The sequence below is a fragment of the Budorcas taxicolor genome, chromosome 8 (assembly GCF_023091745.1).
Source record: "Budorcas taxicolor isolate Tak-1 chromosome 8, Takin1.1, whole genome shotgun sequence".
In the NCBI taxonomy this organism is placed as follows: Eukaryota; Metazoa; Chordata; class Mammalia; order Artiodactyla; family Bovidae; genus Budorcas; species Budorcas taxicolor.
The window spans coordinates 49,890,324-49,914,338 of record NC_068917.1 but is presented as its reverse complement, the minus strand read 5'-3'; the positions used below and the strand labels follow the sequence as shown (position 1 = coordinate 49,914,338).

The 24,015-nt window shown below is 40.6% G+C and overlaps 1 protein-coding gene across 1 annotated transcript in view; it reads left to right on the top strand.

Moving 5' to 3' along the window:
- The window catches only part of TRPM3 (transient receptor potential cation channel subfamily M member 3), a 937,530-nt gene that overhangs the window by 701,148 nt on the left and 212,367 nt on the right, over positions 1-24,015 (top strand). Inside the window, exon 7 of the mRNA XM_052644496.1 lies at positions 20,650-20,824. Within this exon, the coding sequence (XP_052500456.1) occupies positions 20,650-20,824 (175 nt within the window). The remainder of the gene's footprint in view (positions 1-20,649; positions 20,825-24,015) is intronic.

Genomic DNA, 24,015 nt, shown 5'->3' with positions numbered 1-24,015 from the left:
GACTCAGCTGTTTATCACATAGCCCACGTTCCCACAGCACTCCATAAACCTGTGTTGTAGCACAGCCTCTTTGATAGAGTGGTTGTTTCTGTGTACCACTTCCCCATCACCTGTAGATTGTGAGCTCCCTGTGAGCAGAGCCTGAGTCATCCTCACCTTTGTCATCATCCAAAGGCAGCACAGTGCCTGGCACATGTGGGTAGGTAGGTGAACAATAAATTATTATAAACATCAATATTTGATTTTCTGGCCTTATTTCTAACTCTCATTTCCAGCCTGTTGTAAAAATGTAATAGACATGTTTAGAAACTACAAGCTATATAGAAAGGACACATAATAAAACAGTAATACCTAAACTCAGGGAGGATAAATAAATAGAAATGTGTACAGGCAGAGACCATCATGCATACTTCCAACTATCATGGGCATACAAGCATTTATTCTGGAAATTTGACTGTGTTTCTGTTGACTTGGGCTTGTGGTTAAATCATTTCTATCTTGTAGATTTATATAATCTAAGGATACACATGTTTGTGGCAACCAGTGCCAACATGGCGTCATTATTTCCACTTACATAGAAGCAGAAATAAGCACTGATTTTTCCCACTTATCTAAAATGATTGCCGTTGGCTGCTTTTCAGTCTAGATTAGTATCAACCATTCAGTAGAAATGTGTAGTTAACTTTAGAAAGTTAGACAAACATAAAATAGATAGGAAAACTTGTGCTGACTGATTACTTTTCTGCCATAATCAACAATTTTACAGTGGGATATAACTGGAGAAAATAAGGTGTCTCACTAGGGGGTCTTTAAAAAAGGCAGGCTGAGATTTTAATTCACTAGTGATGGATCAGGCTAGAGAACTTGTCATAGGACCTTTCAAAGCCCCTTCCCCGGGGCTTTCAAAATAGTGTTTGGTACCCACCTTTCAAAATAGTGTTTGGATCATTTCAAGCCATTTAAACTAGTGGATAAAAGTCTATATTTCATATAGACTTGGGAAATGACTAGAAATAGTATTCCCAAGATGTCAGTAATAAAGCTGTTTTAAGTTTTAACAGAATAAAATAAATCTTTTAACTTAAACTCGTAGCTGAAGATCATTAACCCCTGAAAAATATGAGAAAAATAGAGATGTTATGCCCTCATTTTGGCCAAATAAGCAAGCAGCTTTTTCTGTATTTTTGGCATCCGTCGCTGAGGCAAACAAGCACTCTTACTCTCACTGAACAGGCTGTCCCTGTTCTGCAAGGAGGCCAGATTTCACAAGCCGTGCAGTCCCACATGCCACAGCCCTGCAGGCAAACACTCAAGTCCTAAATCCCAGGCAGAGGAATCAACAGTTCTTGCTGGCTAATGAGCCTTGGCATCTCTGGGCCCACACGGGGCTCTCTGGCCTATCCTGGTGGAATTAGGCAGGTGCACATTTGCTGAAACAGTGGGGTGGGGGGTGAAGACTGAAGAATCAGCTTTTCTAGCCACCAGACAAATCTGAGCTGAGCCCTTCCTCATTACCAGCATTTCTTTCACCCAAAAGGAGAACACAGGAAGTGAATATTGACTCTGGTGCACATCAGAATTTAATATGAAGTCATGGGGGAGTTTGGGAAGAAGTGGAAAGTTCACTTCACCCTGTATGTCTTTCTATCCTGTTTTCTTGGTATGCATGGAACAGAGTTTGTTTTGTTCCGTTGATTTATTTATTTCCATTTTCAAATAATAAGAACTGTTGTTGGGTGTATGAATTATTGTTCATAAAGCTGGGCATGTAGGGAATGTCACATAATAGTTTTCCTTAATTTGAATAAATCCAAGTCCCCTTTCCATCTAGTTTTGGTAAATTTAATCTTTATCTATTATGTCTCTCCAACACTGTCTCTCTTTCCCTCCCCTCCACCTCCCTCCTTCCCTCTCCCTCTCCTCTCTCTCCCCTCTCTCCTCATACCTCTTGCCTCTACCCTTCTGCCCTCCTGCTTCCTCTTTCTCTCCCTCCCCCATCTTCCTCTCTCTCCCCCTACATCTCTCCCTCTTTCTTTTCATCTCTCCCCTCTCCACCCCACTCTCCTCTCTCTCTCCCCCTACCGCTCCTCTCTAATGCTTATGGCGTACCAGGAGAGTTGAATAAGAGCCTCTTAACTTCCCTCAGCCAAGGTGACCAGTGATAACAGCGACTGTCCAAACCTGCTTGGTCCCAGGTGGAAGGCTGTGGTGCTCCCTGGCTGAGGAAAGCCAGCAGCATCTTTGCTGAAGCTGATATCCCCATGCCCAGGGCTCTGCTGACCCAGACTCAGCTCCCCAAGGCACACTTCACAGCAGCTTGGTCAGACCAGAGGTCTGTGCCAATCCTGCCCTTATGGAGCTTACATTTGGGCGGAAGGTGACAAAAAAAAAAAAACAAATAAAATACATAGTGTATTTCATAGTGAAATGTGCTGGGGAGAGAGAGAGAGAGAAAGCAGAAAAAACAGAAAGGGGAGTTCAGGGAAGGGGCTGCAATTGTCAGCAGAATGAGAGGAAGACTCCCTGAAAAGGAGACATCTGAGTAAAGACTCGGTGGAAGTGCCGGAGAAATCCATGTGATGTCTCAGGGGAAACCATTTCCAGCCGGGGAATCGGCAATAAAAAGGCACGGAGGTGGGAATGTGAGCAACACATTTGAGGAGCATCCGAAGCCTGTGTAGTCATATGGATAAAAGAGAGGAAAGGAGGCCAGAGAGGGAACAAGGGCCAGAGAGGACAGAAAGACCTATGACTTTCACGATCACTGTGTGGCCAATGGAACTTGTAGAGTTTTGAGCAAAGGAATGAATTGTCTTGTATGTTTGCTGTACCTGCTGAGTTGAGAGTCATCCAAATCGGCATCAGGAATGACAGCAGAAAAGCCAGCCAAAATGACAATAATCCAGGCAAAAGCTAGGGGTGGCTTAGACTAAGGGTGGCAGCAGTTGAGGAGGTAAGAAGTAGTCAAATTTGAGCTGTAGTTTGAAGGTAGAGCAGGCAAGATTTACCATAAGATTGGATATGGGGTATGGCTCCAGGTTTGGTGGGCTGATCAGCTAGAAGAATAGAGTTGCCATTTCCTAAGTAGAAAAGACTGTGAGGATGGGGATGGTGGGGATGAGACAATATCGGGAGCTTAACTTGGACATATCAGATCGGAGATGCTTCATAGTATGTGTGGAGACTGCAAGAGAAGCACAGTTATGTGAAACTCAAGTTCGGTGGAGATATTTGGCCTGGATTCATAAGGATGGAAGTTGTCCATGTGTTAATGGTATGGGAAACCATGTAAGTGGATGAGATCACCAGGACAGTGTGTGAGGAGAGGATAAGACAGAGAGAACCAAGAACTGAGCTTTGAGACAGTACTTCTATAAGCAAAGGAGATGAAGGAACTGCTTATTAAGTGAAAGAGAAACCAGAGGTGAATGCTATTTGGAAACCAAGCAAAGAACGTATTTCCAAGAGGAAGGAATGACCAACCATGTCAAATAGTTGAGACCTGGGAGCTGATCATCAGGAATGTTGCCAGTCATTCCCGGCAACAAAATATGAATTAACTAATAACTCAATTATTATTGACTTTTCAGCAAAGTACCAAGTAGAGAATATATTAAGTATAGATGAATAATTTCCAGCAGTTCAGTGAAACCCCTGTTGAATTAGAGTGAAGTGGTGAGCCACTGGATTTTAAATAGTTGGCTGTAGGCGCTGAATTGCAAGAAGAGTACCTACTTTCCAGTGTGGGCAGTAGTCTACCAACCATGTGCAGCGGATACAGGTGTCAGTGCTTGGCTGACACAGGTTTCCAGCTTGGTTGGTTTCTCATTGATCATAGGCATACTTGGACTTGGCAAACTAACAGATGTTGCCTTATATGAATCATTTTTAACATTAGTTACTCAAAGGTTGGCAAGCTATGGCCTATAGGCCAAAACCAGCACATCACTCATCTTGTAAACAAAGCTTTATTGGAACATAGCCAGGTCAGTGCTCCTTCTTTCCTGTACCGTCTCAGGCTGCTTTCATGCTGTAGTGGCAGAGTTGATCACTTGCAACAGAAATCTTCTGGCCTGCAAGGCTGAAAACATTTGCTGTCTGGCCAGTTATAGGAAAAGTTTGCAGACTCTTGTTTAGACTTTAATAGACTATTGGAAATATAACAAGGATGTTTCAGTAATGCTGCAGGGGCTTTCATGTTAATTTACTCCAAGGGGCACATCTTAGATTTCACTTATTTTCAAAGGCCAAAGTCTCCTCTCCCTGCACTGTGAAGACAGTAGTTCTCAAAATGTGGTCCCTGGACCAGCAACAACAGCATCACCCAGAAACTTGTTAGAAATGTACATCCTCAGGCTTCCCTTGTGGATCAGCTGGTAAAGAAATGCACATCCTCAAGTCCCATTCTAGACCCACTGATCAGAAGCTTTGTGTATTTTAGCTGATCCTCGAGGTGATTCTGGAGCATGCTAAGTTTGATAGCCATCCTGCTAGAGAAGACACTGATGGTAAGAAGAGCCGAGAACTGAAAAATGGGCATTTCCACCCACCCCTTCCTGTGATAATTTTCAATGCACAAACTAGTTCTTTGCACATTAGAATCAGGGTTTTAAGAACAGTCCTTTGAGTGTCACACTCTTTTATATATATATAAAACATTAGGATAACCCTAAAGTGCTAACCCTAATAAGTTAGCACTTATTATTGCAGTCAAATGACTCTTCATGGCAACAGTAGTAATAAGCCAAGTGGCTACTTCCCACCAACTTGACAGAGTAGGATAATGAGGTTAACCACCTCCAGTGATTAAGGACCCAGAATACCCCCTGCATGCCCCCAGGTTTTGACTATATCCAATTTCTCATCACGACACTCCAGTGTGCATAAGTGATTGAATATAATGAGGCATTTATTTATAAGAGAGAAAAGAAGTTATTTATTTCCAGCACCAACAAGGATATTCTAGAACATGAGAAAAACTTTAAATTGATCATTTCCCCCTAAAGGATTTATGCAGGTGCTGCTGATATTATTGTTGCTATTTTCCTTTGCTTAATGATCTAATCCTTCCTTGGAGCTTCATCCCTCTGTGTGTCTAGAGGAAGAAATATCTCTGATAATGAACAGCTGTGATTTATTTAGATGGCACTAGAAACTGGATCTCAGGAATCAGGGAGGGGCAGCTAGTGAGTCTTGGCTTTTGTAAGCCAGGAAGAGGCAAACAAAGAAACAGTGAATAAACTCAGGCTCCTTTCTAAATATCTGAAATTGGCATCTGTTTTTAAAAATCTGCTAGAAATTCATTTGAGACCTTAGAGAGATCATATGTATGCTGCTGCTGCTAAGTTGCTTCAGTCGTGTCCAACTCTGTGCGACCCCATAGACAGGCTCCCCCATCCCTGGGATTCTCCAGGCAAGAACACTGGAGTGGGTTGCCATTTCCTTCTCCAATGCATGAAAGTGAAAAGTGAAAGTGCAGTCGCTCAGTCATGTCCGACTCTTAGCTACCCCATGGACTGCAGCCCACCAGGCTTCTCCGTCCATGGGATTCTCCAGGCAAGAGTACTGGAGTGGGGTGCCATTGCCATGGTTCAGTTCAGTCGCTCAGTCGTGTCCGACTCTTTGCGACCCCATGAATCACAGCACGCCAGGCCTCCCTGTCCATCACCAACTCCCGGAGTTCACTCAGACTCACGTCCATCGAGTCCGTGATGCCATCCAGCCATCTCATCCTCGGTCGTCCCCTTCTCCTCCTGCCCCCAATCCCTCCCAGTATCAGAGTCTTTTCCAATGAGCCAACTCTTCACATGAGGTGGCCAAAATACTGGAGTTTCAGCTTTAGCATCATTCCTTCCAAAGAAATCCCAGGGTTGATCTCCTTCAGAATGGACTGGTTGGATCTCCTTGCAGTCCAAGGGACTCTCAAGAGTCTTCTCCAACACCACAGTTCAAAAGCATCAATTCTTCGGTGCTCAGCCTTCTTCACAGTCCAGCTCTCACATCCATCATATGTATAGGTTTGTCCAAAACTAAATAGTTCTGGTTTTCATCCCCCAGAAATTATTAATGATGACCTCTTCACTTATGAGAACGCCCTGGTTTTTGCATGATAAATTACATAGTCACCATAATGAGAGACAAGCCAAGTAGAATGCAGAGTGCAGGCTCTGAATTTCCTAACAGACCTCTGTTTGAAACCCTGTTCAGACTTGTAATTTGCTCTCAATGCCTCCATTTATTTAACTGTAAAATGTGGATAATATCTCTATCTTAGAGTTGGGGAGCAAATTGAGTGAGCATGTACAGTCTGCCTGGCTGAGTGCCCAGCAACTGGTGGGTGCTCTGGCTATAGCTGCTACTTCACCTGTGGGGGAAAGAGCCTTCAGTCAGTTGGCTGAGTAGACTTCACTACATATAGTCATTCACTGCAACCCAGAAATTCATAAGCACCTTGTTTGGGCTCCATTTTTTGATAAGCTTTTTTAAAATCTGTGGCAGTTGTTGTTTCCTTTTAAGGAACTATAAGGAAATTAAGGAAAAATTGTCTTCAGAAAAGGCTTTATTTGCATTTGAAAAATAAGATCATGCTCACAAACTTGAACCAGAGGCTCAAATTAGTTAAATGCTGCTTCAAAATGAATGCCAGAAACAGAAATAACAGCATTGTGATTCATGATGTTGGACCTTGAGGAAGTCCAGTAAATTATAACTCACTCTTGACAGGACAAGATTCAAATTGAGAGTTGAACACTAGAGTCAAGCAGATGGAGATCAAAATATCACTTTTATTAATGATGAAGTAGTTGGAGATAATGACTTAGTGTGAGGGCCAAATGGGTTTGCCTGCTCATTTCAGCCCATAGGCAGCCAACCAGAGAAGAAAATTGGGTCTACAGAAGCAACTTTACTAATATCACTGACAGGCACTGGTCCATGGAGAAAAAGGAAAAAAGATGATAAATCCTCCTCACCAAAAGACTTTTCAACCAGGTTGCTGCTGCTGCTGCTGCTGCGTCGCTTCGGTTGCATCCGACTCTCTGCAACTCCATAGACGGCAGCCCACCAGGCTCCCTTGTCCCTGGGATTCTCCAGGAAAGAACACTGGAGTGCATTACCATTTCCTTCTCCAATGCATGAAAGTGAAAAGTGAAAGTGAAGGCACTCAGTCGTGTCCAACTCTGTGCAACCCCATAGACGGCAGCCCACCAGGCTCCCCTGTCTATGGGATTTTCCAGGCAAGAGTACTGGAGTGGAGTGCCATTGCCTTCTCCTCAACCAGGTTCCTCAATTCTACATGTGGAGATGAGTAAGAGAAGGACAGAAGGCTAGATGAGTCACCCAAATGGAGCTCCCTCCCCATGGAAACTTGAAACCAGAAGCAAGAAGGTTCCCCATGACATTGTCACCATTTTCTCACTGAGAATTTAGTAACAGTCAAGTTTTGATCAGATTGGGCACATTATCTTTTGGAAAAGATGCCAGATAATCAAATAAAAATGTATTGCTTTTCCCAGCTGCTGGTCAGAAATTGAATTAAATATCAGTACTAAATCCCAAATAATCAGTACCCTTCCATTGTCTCATACATTTTAATGGCAGTCAGTTATCTTAATAACTATAATAACTTGGGTGGTAAATGAAGGTCACTCCTGGTCTACAGCAACTTAGCTGCTAATATGTATCCATCATGTCAGAGGCAGAATTAGGTTTCCACTTTAGTCATATAGTTCCCTATTCATCTCAGCCAGAGGAAGTAATAGCTTTTATGGACATTCTTCCAGCAAGGGGAAGAATGTAAACCTTGCATCGTTTTACCCAGTGGCCAGGACATGTTGTCATTCTGCTGCTGCTACTGCTAAGTCACGTCAGTTGTGTCCAACTCTGTGTGACCCCCTAGACGGCAGCCCACCAGGCTCCGCCATCCCTGGGATTCTCCAGGCAAGAACACTGGAGTGGGTTGCCATTTCCTTCTCCAATGCATGAAAGTAAAAAGTGAAAGGGAAGTCGCTCAGTTGTGTCAGACTCTTCGCGACTCCATGGACTGCAGCCTTCCAGGCTCCTGCATCTATGGTATTCTCCAGGCAAGAGTACTAGAGTGGGCTGCCATTGCCTTCTCCGTGTTGTCACTCTAGCTAGGTCCAATTCTGAGACATAAATAAGAATCTGGACTCTTCCAAATTTAATCCAGATGGACAGGCAAAGTGTGAGCACTCACCCAGGTTTCTGACCATGTTCTCGTCTAGGTCTCTAACCACAACTGAGGCCAGTAGTAAAAGCCTGTGAAAGAACACCAAGGGCCATTTAAATGGCTGTCATCTCTACTTCAGCAGTTTTCATCAATAGTATAGAGATATGATATTCAGTCTCTTTACAACAACCTATTTATTTAGTCACTCCTTTTCAGGTGTGCTAGTCCCAAGGTATGGAGAAGAAAATGGCAGCCCACTCCAGTACTCTTGCCTGGAAAATCCCATGGATGGAGGGGCCTGGTAGGCTGCAGTCCATGGGGTCGCTGAGGGTCAGACATGACTGAAGCGACTTAGCAGCAGCAGCAGCAGCAGTAGTCCCAAGGTATAGACCCTAGACATTGTACTTTCTAATTTTGTTTCATTTCAGAAGTATTTATTTGAACTGCCTTCTAAGTGTAAGGCACTGTAGAAACTAGAATGTTGTCTCTGTCCCAAAGAGTTTACAGTGTAGTGAATGAAACTTTCATTAAAGCAAAGCAGAATTTTAAAAGTGCCATAGGATATGTAGAAAAATAAAAAACTAAACAATGGGACTACAAAGGAATGAATAATTAATATTGCCTCAGGGAGTTAGGAAGAGCCTCAGGAATTGGTAAAATTTGAACTGGACTTGGAAGATTGAGTTAGAGTTTATAAGGGTCCACAATAAATAGCACCTCTATTCCTCATTCAAGTTCTAAACACTTTGAGAAATAAAAGAAGTAGTTGATGGAACACAGAATATCATTTTTAGTTGAGGGACAAGTTAGCATACATGACTTTTAGACTATTGACCAAGTGGGTTTATGGACTCACCAGCATTATGCAGAATTCCACAGTCAGCCTTCATCCCCCATCCCACTGCACACATCCTCAGGGGCAGTACTGGGGGAGTTGGGAGATGTCAGGTTTCCTGCAGGCAGGAAGATGCCAAGAGAAAGAAGAGTGAGCAAATCCAATTCTTCTTCAATTTACCAAGTGAGTAAAAGAGCATAGGAAACCCAAGGATGAGTTTAGGAAAAGTTCTTCCTCATGAAACCCAGATTAGAGCAAGATAACCCTTTCTGAAAATTAGGATAGCTGAAGAGAAATTTTAAAATAATCCTAGATGAAGGATAGAGAAAATAGTCTGGATGAGACTAGAATCAGAGTGAACAGAAAGTTCTGGAGAGCTGAGGCTGTGAATTAAGATTGGGTTCAGCATATAGGGAGCCTTGTCTGTCATACAAAATGATTTGGACTTTTATCTATAAGTATTGGGAACCCACTAAAGACTGTTACAGATAAGACTATTTACAGATGATAACTAGCAGTTACGTGATGTTTGTTGCAGAGGCAGAGAAATCAGAAAGCAATCTCAGTAGTCCACAGGAAAACTAACAGCACAGAAACTGGGCATTTGGCATAATTCCTGATTTCATGAGGGCTTCCCTCATAGCTCAGTTGGTAAAGAATCCACCTGCAATGCAGGAGACCCCGGTTCAATTCCTGGGTTGGGAAGATCTGCTGTAGAAGGGATAGGCTACCCACTCCAGTATTCTTGGGCTTCTCTGGCGGCTTAGCTGGTAAAGAATCCGCCGGCAATGCGGGAGACCTGGGTTCAATTCCTGGGTTGGGAAGATCTCCTGGAGAAGGGAAAGGCTACCCACTCTAGTATTCTGCCCTGGTGAATTCCGTGGACTGTATAAGTCCATGGGGTCGCAAAGAGTAGGACATAACTGAGTGACTTTCAATTCACTTCACTTCACTTCCTGATTTCATGAGAATTTAAATCAGATCGGAATGCCTTGAAACTCAGATCAGTTGACTGAGGGAAATTAGTTTATATCATAAAAGATTTGAACATTTCTATGGAAATAATTACATCATTGTCTAATATATGAGCAATCAGGATATATTTGAGGAGATTCAGTATCTTGCCTTCCTTCTGTACCCAAATTTTAGTGAGCAACCACAGCATGTAGAACACTATATGATATGCTGTGGATACAAAGATAAACCTACCTAGAGAGAAAAGAGATGTCCAAACGTGGAATTTAATGAGAGATATATAAGGTACTATGAGAATTTTTTCTTTTATAACAATACAGTTTGTTGACAAATTTATAAAGAATATCCATTGGCATGGGCTTCTTAAAAAAGTAAGTACTGTGAGAACACACAATGAGAATAGTTAGTTCTGCCTGGTGGGGGGTGAAAGGAGGGGCATAAGGTAGACTTGTCTTTGAACCTGGGAACTGCAGGATGCATGTAAGTTCTCCAGAAAGAGTAAGTTAAAAAGAATATGCCTCAAAGAGAGAATCAAACGTTTCACATTTAGAGCAGGGAGAAATAATTGCAGACTCCTTCAAATGATGCAGAGAGATTTTTTAAAATTATTTTGGAAGGGCAAATTGATATGCCATTTTGCCATTACCAGCAATATTTTTCTTTCTCTTACCATTTCCCTCTCCTACCCAGGTATGCCCTGCACTGTGGGCTAGGTCTGTCCATGTTTTTTCAATTCATAATTCCCCTGGCTGCTCTGCTGCTTATGAATTCTGCCAAGAAGCCAATGGAACTTGTACAAGCTGTGGACTTGGTTCCTGGCACATTTATAGGGGAAAGAATTAAAAAGTAAAATGAGTTAGAACCACTTTGATTACCTTATATTTGAGAAGGCAAGGAATGCCTTTTGATGTGGCTTTTGAACAGAGCAGACTAAGAAGGCTATAGCTTTGTTTGAGTGAGTTTTCTTGTAGACTTAGATCAATTACATTAAAACATTCAGCCTGCAAACAATGGCCTCAAAGAAAATAATGCTGGCGCTCTCTTTTTATGAAAGTAATACTTGCTTATAGCCTTTGGGATTGGCTGTTCCCTTTCTTTTGAAATGATTCACATGGGATGTTGTTTGGATGTCCTAAAAACATACAGACATTAATAGCAGAACATTTCAGTCAGAGCTATCTGGCCTTGAGAGGATAACTGTTTTTCCATTGACTAAGTCAAAAGCTAAGTTTGTTTATTAGCATTTAAAATCCTTGAAATCAACTTATGGGTTCTGTTCTTTGGCATTTACATCTCTGTCCAACCCAGAGAATTCAAAAGACTTAAGTTGATTGAATCACTGAGGAGAAGCCCTTTGGTAGAAAGCATTTGGAGAATGACATGAAAGATCACCTACACCAAAGCAGACTTCTAGTGTTTTGATACAAGATAAAGGAATTGGGCTTCCTAAGCATATTATTGGAGAAGGCAATGGCACCCCACTCCAGTACTCTTGCCTGGAAAATCCCATGGGCAGAGGAGCCTGGTAGGCTGCAGTCCATGGGGTTGTGAAGAGTCGGACACGACTGAGCGACTTCACTTTCAGTTTTCACTTTCATGCATTGGAGAAGGAAATGGCAACCCACTCCAGTGTTCTTGCCTGGAGAATCCCAGGAATGGAGGAGCCTGGTGGGCTGCCGTCTATGGGGTCGCACAGAGTCGGACACGACTGAAACAGCTTAGCAGCAGCAGCAAGCGTATTGGTCTGCATGAGAGAATATTCAGACTTCAGAAAAGTGTGTTTCAAAATATTTGTCTGAGCATTCTTTTGGTTTAAATACATAAAGTACATTTATCTTCATGAATCATTTATACATTTAAAGTAGAAACCTTTTATAAGCCTAATAAATATAAATAAGAATCTTTATATTTGTGTTTGTTTAACCACATAGTTCTCAGTAAGTGCCAGTCTCTGTTCTATGTGCTTTACAAATAGCTCAATTTATTACTCTAAACAACCCTATGAATTTTATGCCAACTCTGTGTATTAGATGTGTGTAGAATTCTAAAATATATTTTTGGTTTATCAATTCATATCAAGATGCATTTCTGCATAATTCCAGCTACCATGTTAGTAGTTTTGTGTAAACATATTGTCAAAGTTTATAGTAGTAAGGGGGTAAAATAGAAGAGATTGAAGGAAATAGAAGAAATGCTGAGCCGGAAAGTGGGGGTCAACAGGAGGCAGCAGATAAATGAAGGTAGAGGCAGTTGTGGAACTGAGAATCAGAGGCGGAGATCAGGACAGGATAGGTTCAGCCCAGTTCCAGACAGGCATCCTGTGATCTAAAGAAGAGTGTTGTCTGAGAGAGTGAGACAGGGCCAGGTTTCTGAAGCGTAGGGCTGGGGTGGTGGTGCTGTTGCATGACAAAGTGCTTCCAGAAAACTTCATTGAAATCAAGGCAAAACCCCAGTCTTGGGGCCCATGTTGCCAGGGAGGAGCAAGCAATGCCCCAGCCTAGCTGGCTTATAGGAGAGAGTGCCCCTCTCCAGGAGTCAAGGGTATTCAGAGTGGTTTGATCACTGTCTCTGCCTTTGGACTTGGAACTCTTGGAAAGCCATCTAAATCCCGTCTGCTGTTGGAGTGAAGTTCCTTGATAGACCTTGTGAGTGAGAGAAGCAGAGGAGTCACCATGACTGGTGATCAGGCTTCCCACGTGAGCATCAGCTATGCTCCAAAATGAAGGCCTACCTGACACCGTGTAGATGGTATGTTTACACTCAAGTTAGACCTGAATATTGCCTCTTAAAACCCTACCTCAAAAAAAAAAACACCAACCTCTTCCATCCCCAATTTTTCTTCTCCAAAGGGCCCCCAACTACTGTCTCCTGCCAGGGTCCTCACACTGAGAAAAGAGCATCTGAGGACTTTCCGTATGTTAAGGACAGGCGAAGGTGAAGACTAGATTAAATGTCTAAACGTGAAGCATCTTGTTGCATGTGATTTTCTCCTGACTTAATAATTTGTGCTGCTGCTGCTGCTGCTGCTAAGTCGCATCAGTCGTGTCCGACTCTGTGCAACCCCATAGACAGCAGCCCAGCAGGCTCCTCTGTCCCTGGGATTCTCCAGGCAAGAATACTGAAGTGGGTTGCCATTTCCTTCTCCAATCATAAAAGTGAAAAGTGAAAGTGAAGTCGCTCAGTCATGTCCGACTCTTAGCGACCCCATGGACTGCAGCCTACCAGGCTTCTCTGTCCATGGGATTTTCCAGGCGAGAGTACTGGAGTGGGGTGCCATTGCCTTCTCCAATAATTTGTGCAGTATTTTATATTTCCAAATAATTTTCCAAGCATCCATTTAGGTGGAGAATTATAGTAACAAAAAATTGTAACAATAATGAAACATGACATTGGTTTGAAGTGGAATTGGCATTTACCAATTGAGTATATGGTCAGGATTTGTTAGAACAAATGGGTTTATTACCCACTTCCAAGTAAGATCAGGCACATTCCAATTATAGTTCTGTTCTCTTGGATAGATAATGTATTCTATCTCCAAAACATGAAGGCAGTATCTAAAACATCTGCTTCCTTCGAAGACTGAAGAGACATTCTAGTTAAAATGAGGTGCATTTTTTTATATCATCCCTAGATATTTTCTTGGGCTCATGCTGCTCCTTAGTAGCTCAGAGATTTCCAATCATGTTTATTTTGGGGGGGGGAAAGCATATTAAAATATTATTCTCTGTAGAGTAATATTCTACAGTTATACCTGAATATTCATGTTCTGGTAAACTTCCTAATTGTAAGAAGCATCTTAAACTTAATAACCAAGAATAGCGAGTGTTGTCAAATATAGCTGATTACCAGCTTTATTTAATTTTCATAAATCCATCCCAGAATTTCCAGACCACAGAAGAGTTGCATTAAGAGTAGCAAGAACCTAATTCTAAAACTATTCAATACTTGTAAAAAGCTGTAGCATTATGCAAACTTCAGTCACTATTTCTCAAGTAGGCAGTAAACTGGTACCTATTAAAATCAGGTAGATACTAATAGCTTGACTGCTTCTTCTCCCATCACTACAGTAATTGTTGCCACCCACCCACCCCCCGATCTGTATAAAGTTCTGTTTGTAAACTACAAGACCTTAGTGGCTCAGTGAGTTTATCACCCCTTTATAGTCCAAATACAGGAGACAGTGACCAGTATATCTATTGGTTGAGTCAACCATTGAATCAAAGACTAGACTATTCAAATGAGAAATGGGATAAAGAGGATGTGTTCAGTGCTTTTTAATAATGTACAAATTTTACTAATATAAATTTATAATTGTGCAGCATAAACTATGTTGACAAACTCTCACTATGTGCATACTTTCAAAGCATATGAATTCTCTTGACAAACTTCTGAATCATTAAGAACCACATAATCCCAGAACTGGCAAGGCCAGTGAGTTAACTGTGTCCATGTTACTGCTAAACAATTTTATCTGGTAAACAGAAATGTCTACCCATCACTGTCTTGGTCTCAAAGTGACTAAGATCTTCAAGAAGTCATCTCTCATGTAAAGTTTCAAGCCTCTTTTCTAAATGACCTATACTGTAATGATCACATGATATGTGGCTTTGGTCACTGACTTAATATCAATCTTCTATGCTCCATCATTATGTAAATAATAAACTGTTTTCCAACAAAAAATACAGTATTTCTGAGCCCATTGGCATTTTAGGTCATATACAGTAAGGTTGACAGTAAACTAAAGGATTAATTTAGTTGGATCAAATTTCTAGTTGTCCAAGAATTTCGCTACAGTACACCAAGTATTTTTACTTGTGGCTGAACTGATCATAGATTATAGTCTCATGCCAATGGAGAAAGAAAGGGGAAAAACTCTTCTGGAATTTTAAGACGTTCTTCTATCCCTTCCACCTCCCTTCTTCACAGTACCCAACCTGTTCTTTGTTTAATGCCAATTTTGACAATATTTGAATTATTGGTAGCCCAGGCTGAACTGCATAGCAGGTATAACAAAATGAGACAGAAGTCTAAAAGGTTATCTTCTGCAAAGAAGCATTAATTGGGTCTCAGTTTATAATTTAAAAGCCCTGGGTCAACCTGGAATCCCCTAGATTGCTAAGTCCATTACTCAAGCTCACATTTTTTTTTTATAGGCTATAATGCTTCCAGTTCCAAAATTACAAAAACTATAAAGAGTGTGGCAAACATCTTGCCTCTTCCTAATTAAGCAATGTTGTGTTGCTCTAAAATTAAATTCTAATGGAAATCTCTAAGAAGTTCTTTTTTCTGGTAGAAAATGAAAAATTATTATTATCAAGTAAGGAATTAACCTATTTTCCCCAAACCAAAAGAGCAAGTATTGACCAAAAAAAGCCTCTGAGGGACCTAGATAAAATGAGAACTTTTTGGTAATAATAAAGGTTGTATTTTTAAAAAACTATAAATCTAAACTGCTTTTTGTGACTGGTCCGTCAGTAGTTTCAGATGAACAAGTACATTTGTGAAGCTCTTTAGAGTAATTATATTACTTCCTTTGTGGGCATAAATTGGTAGTGGTCCTTATGAATCCAGCTGGATCTTCAGTGAGTTCTCAAAATGCTTTCTTTATTTCACTAATAAAAATATACCATTCTTGGTATTTTAAAAAGCTTTTTTCTTTGCTAATGAGGTCATATGCTACAGATTTATAAAATTTATTTTCTCTAGAGACTTTTAAAATATCCCTTATCCAAAATACCATTTAGAAAAGAAAATGTGAATGGAAGAAATCAAGAAAAACAAGAAAAAGAGAAAGGAATGAAGGATAGGAGGAGAAGTAAACTATAGACAGTGGAAGTTTGGTTAATCAATATAACTGGGCAGTAACAATGTGATATAGTTTCCCCAGACTAGTGTTTTGTCTGAAAACCTTTTCTAGAACCTGTCTCAGATGCCTCAGTGCATTTCATCAGTTAAGTTCAGTTGCTGAGTTGTGTCTAACTCTTTGTGACCCCATGGACTGGAGCACGCCAGGCTTCCCTGTCCATCACCAATTCCCAGAGCTTTCTCAGACTCAAGTCCATCAAGTCAATGATGCCGTCCAACCATCTCATCCTCTGTTGTCCCCTACTTTTCCTGCCTTCAATCTTTCCCAGCATCAGGGCCTTTTGTAGTGAGTCAGTTCTTCACATCAGGTGGCCAAAGTATTGGAACTTCAGCTTTAGCATCAGTCCTTCCAGTGAATATTCAGGACTAATTTCCTTTAGAATGGACTGGTTGGATCTCCTTGCAGTCCAAGGAACTCTAAAGAGTCTCCTCCAACACCACAGTTCAAAAGCATCAATTCTTTGGCATTCAGCTTTGTTTATAGTCCAACTCTCACATCTATACATGACTACTGGAAAAACCATAGCTTTGACTAGACAGACCTTAGTCAGCAAAGTAATGTCTCTGCTTTTTAATATGCTGTCTAGGTTGGTCATAGCTCTTCTTCCAAGGAGCAAGCATCTTTTAATTTCATGGCTGCAATCACCATCTGCAGTGATTTTTGGAGTCCAAGAAAATAAAGTCTGCGCTGTTTTCATTGTTTCCCCATCTATTTGCCATGAAATGATGGGACTGAATTGCCCTGGTGGCTCAGGGGAATCTGCCTGCATTGCAGAAGACCCAGGTTCGATGCCTGGGTCGGGAAGATTCCCTGGAGAAGGGAATGGCAACCCATTCCAATATTCTTGCCTGGAAAATTCCATGGACAAAGGAGCCTAACGGTCCATGGGGTCACAAAGAGGCGGACATGACTGAGCAACTAACACTTTGACTTTCAGTGAGCTTCATAAAAGAACACAGACTGATGCTCATTGCATATATAGTGGTCCTTTGGTATCCTCAGGAGATTGGTTCCAGTCCCACCCCCCAGACACCAAAACTGCAGATGCTCAAGTCCTTTGTATAAAATGGTGCAGTATTTGCAGGCAGCCCATGCGCGTCCTGCAGTAAACTTTAAATCACCTCTAAATCACTTATAATACTCAATACAGATCAATGCTATGGCATTAATTGCCAACGCCCAGCAAATTCAAGTTTTGCTTTTTGGATCTTGCTGGAATTTTTTTTTTCGATTTGCAGTTGGTTGAATTCATGGATGTGAAACTCACAGATACAGATGACCAACTGTGTATCAATGTTCTTAATTTAGGGTGGGGCTTTGTGAGAGTCCATTAGCAAGGTTTTTATGAATAGACTTTAGGAATCCATGAACTTTTAAAATTGCATAGAAGTATTTTTGTGACTGTCCATATGTGCCTTTGTTTTTCTTGGGAAAAGATCATTGGGTTTCACTGGATTCACAAAAGTATTCAAAGATTCTTGTCTCAAAAAAAAAAAAAATAGGCTAAGGACCATTACTTTGGATCATTACTAATTATTTTATATCATTTTCTTTTCTCAGAAAAAGGCAATACATGAGAGTAGGGTGTGTGTATGTGTGTGTATCTGTGTGTGTATTGACAAAAAAGTTTAATGTCACCATATATTGGCACATTTAATTTACACAAAGCATATTTTTAGGCATGGCCTGATTCTCTACCACCTGTAACTAAGAAAATCAAAACTGCTACTATTTTAGGCTTTAAAGGTTTTTAATAGTCTTTGGAACAAATTTTTATCTAAAGGAAATGGGAGAGAATTTGGAGTCATTAGATATATTGAATATATTCAATTTATGAAAAAATAGATAATGTTTTGATTTTTGCTCCATCCAATTTTTAGCCCTGATATATATATATATGAATTAATATAGTCATTTTCTTCATTTCAGTTGCTTACAGCTTCATTTCAAATACAGGAAACATGACCATCTAAATGCTTCTCTATTTCTAGGGTATAACAGTTTGATTTATTGACAGATACAGCTGACAGCCTATTGCTCACATCTGCCATGAAAAGTGATCCTTTGCACCTATGCATGGGTGTGTGCTCAGTTGCTTTGTTGTGTTGACTCATTGTGACCTCATGGACTGTAGCCCGCCAGGGTCCTGTCCATGGGATTCTCCAGGTAAGAATACTGAAGGGGGTTTCCATGCCCTTCTCCAGGGGATCTTCCTGACCTAGGGATTGAACTCAGCTCTCCTGCATTGCAGGTGGATCCTTTACTGTCTAAGTCACCAGGAAAGCCCCATTTGCACCTATGTTTCCTCTCAAAGAGAGGAGAATTTTCCAGACATCTTGCCTATTGTCTGGTAGACTCTAGATCAGGAACATTCTAGAAGGTCCATTTTATGACTTCTTCCTCCATGAATGGATCATAGTTGGTCTGTGAGTAGGAGTAATGATCCACTGATAGAATCAGTGCTCGAGAATGAGAATTTAGCCAATTTAGGCTAAACAGAATTTAGCCTATCTTAGAAGATCCTAGAAGTAGTGTAAATGTTATCATTTGGTATAAAACAGCAGGTATGGTGTATCATCCCTTGACATAAAACAATATGGGAGTATGTGCTGAAGAAAAGCAAAGGAGAAAACTAAATGGCTTGGTACTTTGGAAATACCTTATAAAATATCTTTAAACATGTAAGTTTATGTTTAAACATAAAATGCTTTATAAAATAACTTGTAATGTACCTTGGAAAAGAGTCTTTTCCAAGGCACTTTAAAATATAAATCTGTATAGGAGTGGGTATTTTTTAATGTCAGAAAATTCTCCTCAAAAAGAAGTATGTTGTATTAACATTTCAAGTTAGCCCTAATCTTCAATGTGCCTTTCAACAGGAACTTAATCATAATCAACAGCAGTGGGGAAAGTGTCTCCTTCACAGACACCAAAACAGAGCTTTAAAATGCCCTTTTGTTTGAGTCCTTAGGGCTCTGGGTCAAAGGAGAACAGCATGACCTTTTACTTCCCTCTTCTTGGATTTGAGAGAGTTAATTCTCAAAAACTTCCCATCCACAGAAAACTCTGATGAGACTATGAGTCATCTCTCTCACAATTCCTTTCGGGAACAAAAAGAAATCTTGGCTTCCTGCCTTAATCAACAATTGTCATTTTCTTACATTTTTTAAATGTAAATTTAAAATAGCATTCTTCTTTGTGTAACTGGCATTTTGGACATTCTTTACAGATGAAAATCAAACCATGAAAAACACTGATTTAAGGCCCTAAGGAGACTGATGTACTTATACTTTAGAAGTAAAACTGGTCACACAAGTCTAATAGAATCTTTTCTTAATGGGGCAAGAAATCAAACATCAAACTCATTTCTCATAGGGAAGTAGTTTCTTGATAAAAGATAAAATACCATAGCAGAAGGCGGAAGACAAAGAACTGAGGTGACTAAGGGGTTTTTTCAGTTCATATTTACAGAAATGGTACAAAAGCTTGATTCTTTCCTTTTTAAGATAACTGCTTTGTGTACCTTTTGAAACCATCTCATTGTTATGGAACTGGCCATTTTCCTAACTATACTGAGAAGATAGAGTGAAAAAATACAATGTGACAAAATAAGTTATTGAACAAAGGAAGTTATTCGTTCACCAATGATGATAACTTGAGGTGTCACTTGAAAACTAATTTGTTTCTCATGGGCTTCCCTGGTGGCTCAGATGGTAAAGAATCTGCCTGCAATGAGGGAGACCTAGGTTTGATCCCTGGGTCAGGAGGATCTGCTTGAGAAGGGAATGGCTACCCACTCCCCTATTCTTGCCTGGAGAATTCCATGGACAGAGAGAGAAGCCTGGCAGGCTACAGTCCACGGGGTTGCAGAGTAGGACGTGACTGAGAGACTAACACTTCCACTTTTCTTTCACTTTCTTTTCTCATCAGGTCTCTCATGGACATTTGTTTTCAGTACTTCTCTTTATTATGTTAGATTGAACATACATAAGTGCTGATGTTAGGGTAATTTTTTACTTGAAAACAGCAGTGTCTCTTGACTCAGTGTAAATAGCTGAAATTCCTTAATTCAGCTGAATTCAACCAATGTTTGCCCATCATGTGCGTGGCAACTCACTCTATGGTGAAGGACACAATAATGGCAAGTGGCAGATGCCATATCTCCTGGTAATTTATTATGGCCGTTATATGTTAAAAATCCATAATCAAGCTGATCACCTGTGGCCTGAAATAGATAGACCCCTAATTTAGCTAGCAGTTGATTCTACAAGTTAAAATATACCCCCAGCTGATTTTGGTAGCCTTTGATATAAAAACCACTTAGGCATTTTCTTAGCACTGTGATAACTTCAGGAAGGTGACTTTTTTTTTTTTTTTTAACTTTCCATGTTTCATATAGGAAACTGGCCATTGAATCCACATGAGACTTGCTTAAGATCACATTTAGCTTCCAATCTTTTGGCTACTGGCTTCCTCTACTAACCAACTTTCCCACCTTCTCACTCTATGCCTCCCCTGTGAGGTATTGTCATGAACACTCTAACTGACCCCAGCACCCTGGGAGTTACAGGGAGAGGGCAAAGTCTAATGGACTCTCTGGTAGGAAAATTCTACTAAAGGGTTTTCTATAAATTTTCGCTCTGTATGTTATCCCTTCATATGTTGTTTCCTCCCCATGCTCAGTAATTTTAGTTTGTGCTTTTTGTTTCTCTTTTTGTTTCTTTGGTTTGCTGGCTTTGTGTTCTTTTCTCTTTTTTTTCCTTTTATTTTCCTTTTTTAATGCAGGAATCGGTCAAGGCGTTCCAGTGGTGGCACTGATTGTGGAAGGAGGACCCAATGTGATCTCAATTGTCTTGGAGTACCTTCGAGACACCCCTCCTGTGCCAGTTGTTGTCTGTGATGGGAGTGGACGGGCATCCGACATCCTGGCATTTGGGCATAAATATTCAGAAGAAGGCGGGTAGGTAATTTGCCAGGCCCTGGATTTAAACTATGAGTGTTAAGCTTGTGTTCCAAACTTGGAAGAGAGTGTGTAAGTTGATTGATGGTTTGGCATGGGAAGGAGGCTGGGAAGAGCAGGAGAACATATTCTAAATGTCCTATGAAGTGGGAAATACCATGAAAGCTATGCTAGTCCACACTGATGATAAGGAGAACTAGGGGAATGGAGGGGCCATAGGACATGGGCTCCTTCCTCTTCATTTTCCTTTTCTCTTTTCCTCCTTCCACTAAGGAATTGGTGTGTTTTTTTTTTTTCCCAATGACTTTTATTGGAAGATAGTTGACTTATAATATGTTAGTTTAGGTGTACATCCCTTATAAATATATATATGTATGTATTATTTTTCATATTCTCTTCATATATAGGTAATTACAGAATATTGAGTAGAGTTCCTTGTGCTATACAGTAGGTCATCAATTGTCATCTATTCTATGTATAGTAGCATATATGTGTTAATCCCAATCTCCCAATTCATCACTCCCCTCCCCATGTTTTCCCTTTGATAATCGTAAATTTGTTTTAAAGATTTGTGTTTTCCCTTTGGTGATCATGCGTTTGATTTTGAGATTCTTGAGTTGGTTTCTGTTTTGTAAATAGGTTCATTTGTATCATTTTTATTAGATTCCACATATAAGTGATATTATATGATTTTCTCTGCCTGACTTACTTTACTTAGTATGATACTCCCTGGGTCCATTCATGTTGCTGCATGTGGCATTATTTCATTCTTTTTAATGACTGCATAGTATTCCACTATATATGTATACCATATCTTCTTTATCCATTCCTCTGTCAATTGATACTTAGGTTGCTTCCATCTCCCAGCTGTTGGAGATAGTACTGCGATGAATATTAGAATGTGTGTATCCTTTTTGAATTATGGTTCTCTCCAGATATATGCCAAGGACTGGGATTGCTAGATCATATGGTAGCTCTGTTTTTAGTTTTTTAAGGAACCTCCATACTTTCTCCATGGGAGGGTTCCCTTTTCTCCACACCCTCTCCAGTATTTATTGTTTGTAGGTTTTTAATGATGGCCATTCTGACAGGTCTGAGGTGATACCTCATTGCAGTTTCAAAGGTATATTACAAAGCCATAGTCATTAAAACAGTATGTTACTAGCACAAAAACAGAAATCTAGCTCAGTGGAATAAGATAGAAAGTCCAGAGATAAACCCATGCACCTATGGTCTAATCTGTGACAGAGTAAGCAAGAAGATGCAATGGAGAAAAGACAGTCTTCTCAATAAGTGGTGCTGGGAAAACTGAGAAGCCACTTGAAAAAGAATGAAATTAAAACACTCTCTAACACCATACACAAAAATAAAGTGAATTAAAGACCTAAATATAAGGATGGATACTATAATACTCTTAAAGGAAAACATAGGCAGAACACTCTCTGACTTAAATTGCAATGATATCTTTTTTGACCCACCTCCTAGAGTAATTAAAATAAAAATACACAAATGAGATCTAATTAAACTTAACAACTTTTGCACACCAAAGGAAACCATAAACAACATGAAAACACAACCTACAGAATGGGAGAAAATATTTGCAAACTATGCAACTGACAAGGGATTAATCAAAATATACAAACAGCTTGTGCAGCTCAATGTCAAAAAAAAAAAAATCAAAAAATGGGCAGAAGATCTAAATTGACATTTCTCCAAAGAAGACACATAAATGGCTAAAAAGCACAGAAACTGGGTTTTTACATGTGAAGCACAACTAACCTGGACCATATAATGGAGGTTAGCAACTTGAGAGAAGCTGGGATCTGCAACTTCCAGGCTTGACCTCCAAACACTAGCTTTCTCAAGCTGCTATGTGTGTACAAATACTAAATGTTTACAAAAGCGTTTGGTGCCCTGTCCCATCATATCCCTCTAGACTGGCTTGGAGAGTGGACTGTCTGTAATGGTAACCACGCTGGTCCTGTGTAAATTGATCTTGAATCCTTCACACACTTTCCTTGATCTAGCAGCTCCCTTCCCCATGCTGCTTTCAACAGTCCAAGGCACCAACCCTTTGGAGGACTTCCTTGCACAGCCAGCCCCTGCATCTGAGATCCCCTCCTGCGGATGATTAGAAGTAATTCATCTGAAGGTGTGGGTGACTTTAAGGAGGAGAACTCAAAGGAGCTATTGAAGTTTTAAAAAAGGAATTTCCTAACCTAATCAGTTCTAACTCATGGATGTAATGGGAGAAAGAAACCCCAAAGGAATTGGGCATCTTTTATTCATCCCTCCCATAAATATACAGTAAGTGTCTACTGGGTGCCATGCACTAAGATATGGAAAAAAAAAAAAAAAAGCTATTTCTACCCTCAAAGAGTTCATAGCAAGTCTTATAAACTGACAAGTGTATCATTATAATAATAGTAATGACAGGTGAGTTTGTCTACTCGGACCACTCCCTCTGGCGCCTCTCCCTCACCCAGCCCAACTTAAAACAGACTCAGCATGGCAACTCAATGCCATTTCTCCTCTCCCCATTCCTCGTCTTGTCTTTGCCACCAGCCGAGCACACCTGGTAAGGCATTAAGCAGCACACTTCCCTTAGTACAGGTACTAGCCCTTAGTTCGTGTACCTAGGCATGTGAAAGGAAGAAAATCAGAGGCACAGAGCTCTCAGCTTAACATTGTGAACACTGACAGTGACTTTGCTGCTGCTGCTGTGCTAAGTCGCGTCAGTCGTGTCTCACTCTGTGTAACCCCATAGACGGCAGCCCACCAGGCTCCACCGTCCCTGGGATTCTCCAGGCAAGAACACTGGAGTGGGTTGCCATTTCCTTCTCCAATGCATGAAAGTGAAAAGTGAAAGGGAAGTCGCTCAGTCATGTCTGACTCTTCCTGACCGCATGGACTGCAGCCCACCAGGCTCCTCCATCCATGGGATTTTCCAGGCAAGAGTGCTGGAGTGAGTTACCATTGCCTTATCCAGTGACTTTAGGCCCTGTTGAAACTTTTGATATTAAAAGGAAAAAGCACCAAGTTAGAGTTTGCTTTCTGGCAAATTCGAAGAAGTTATCATTATCTTCTTTAATGGTAAGTACCAGTCCATTTTATAGTTAACAAACTAAACAGAATATTTGCCTACATGGTCCTTTGTCTGTTACCAATAAAAGTTGAAGATCCTCAGCTAT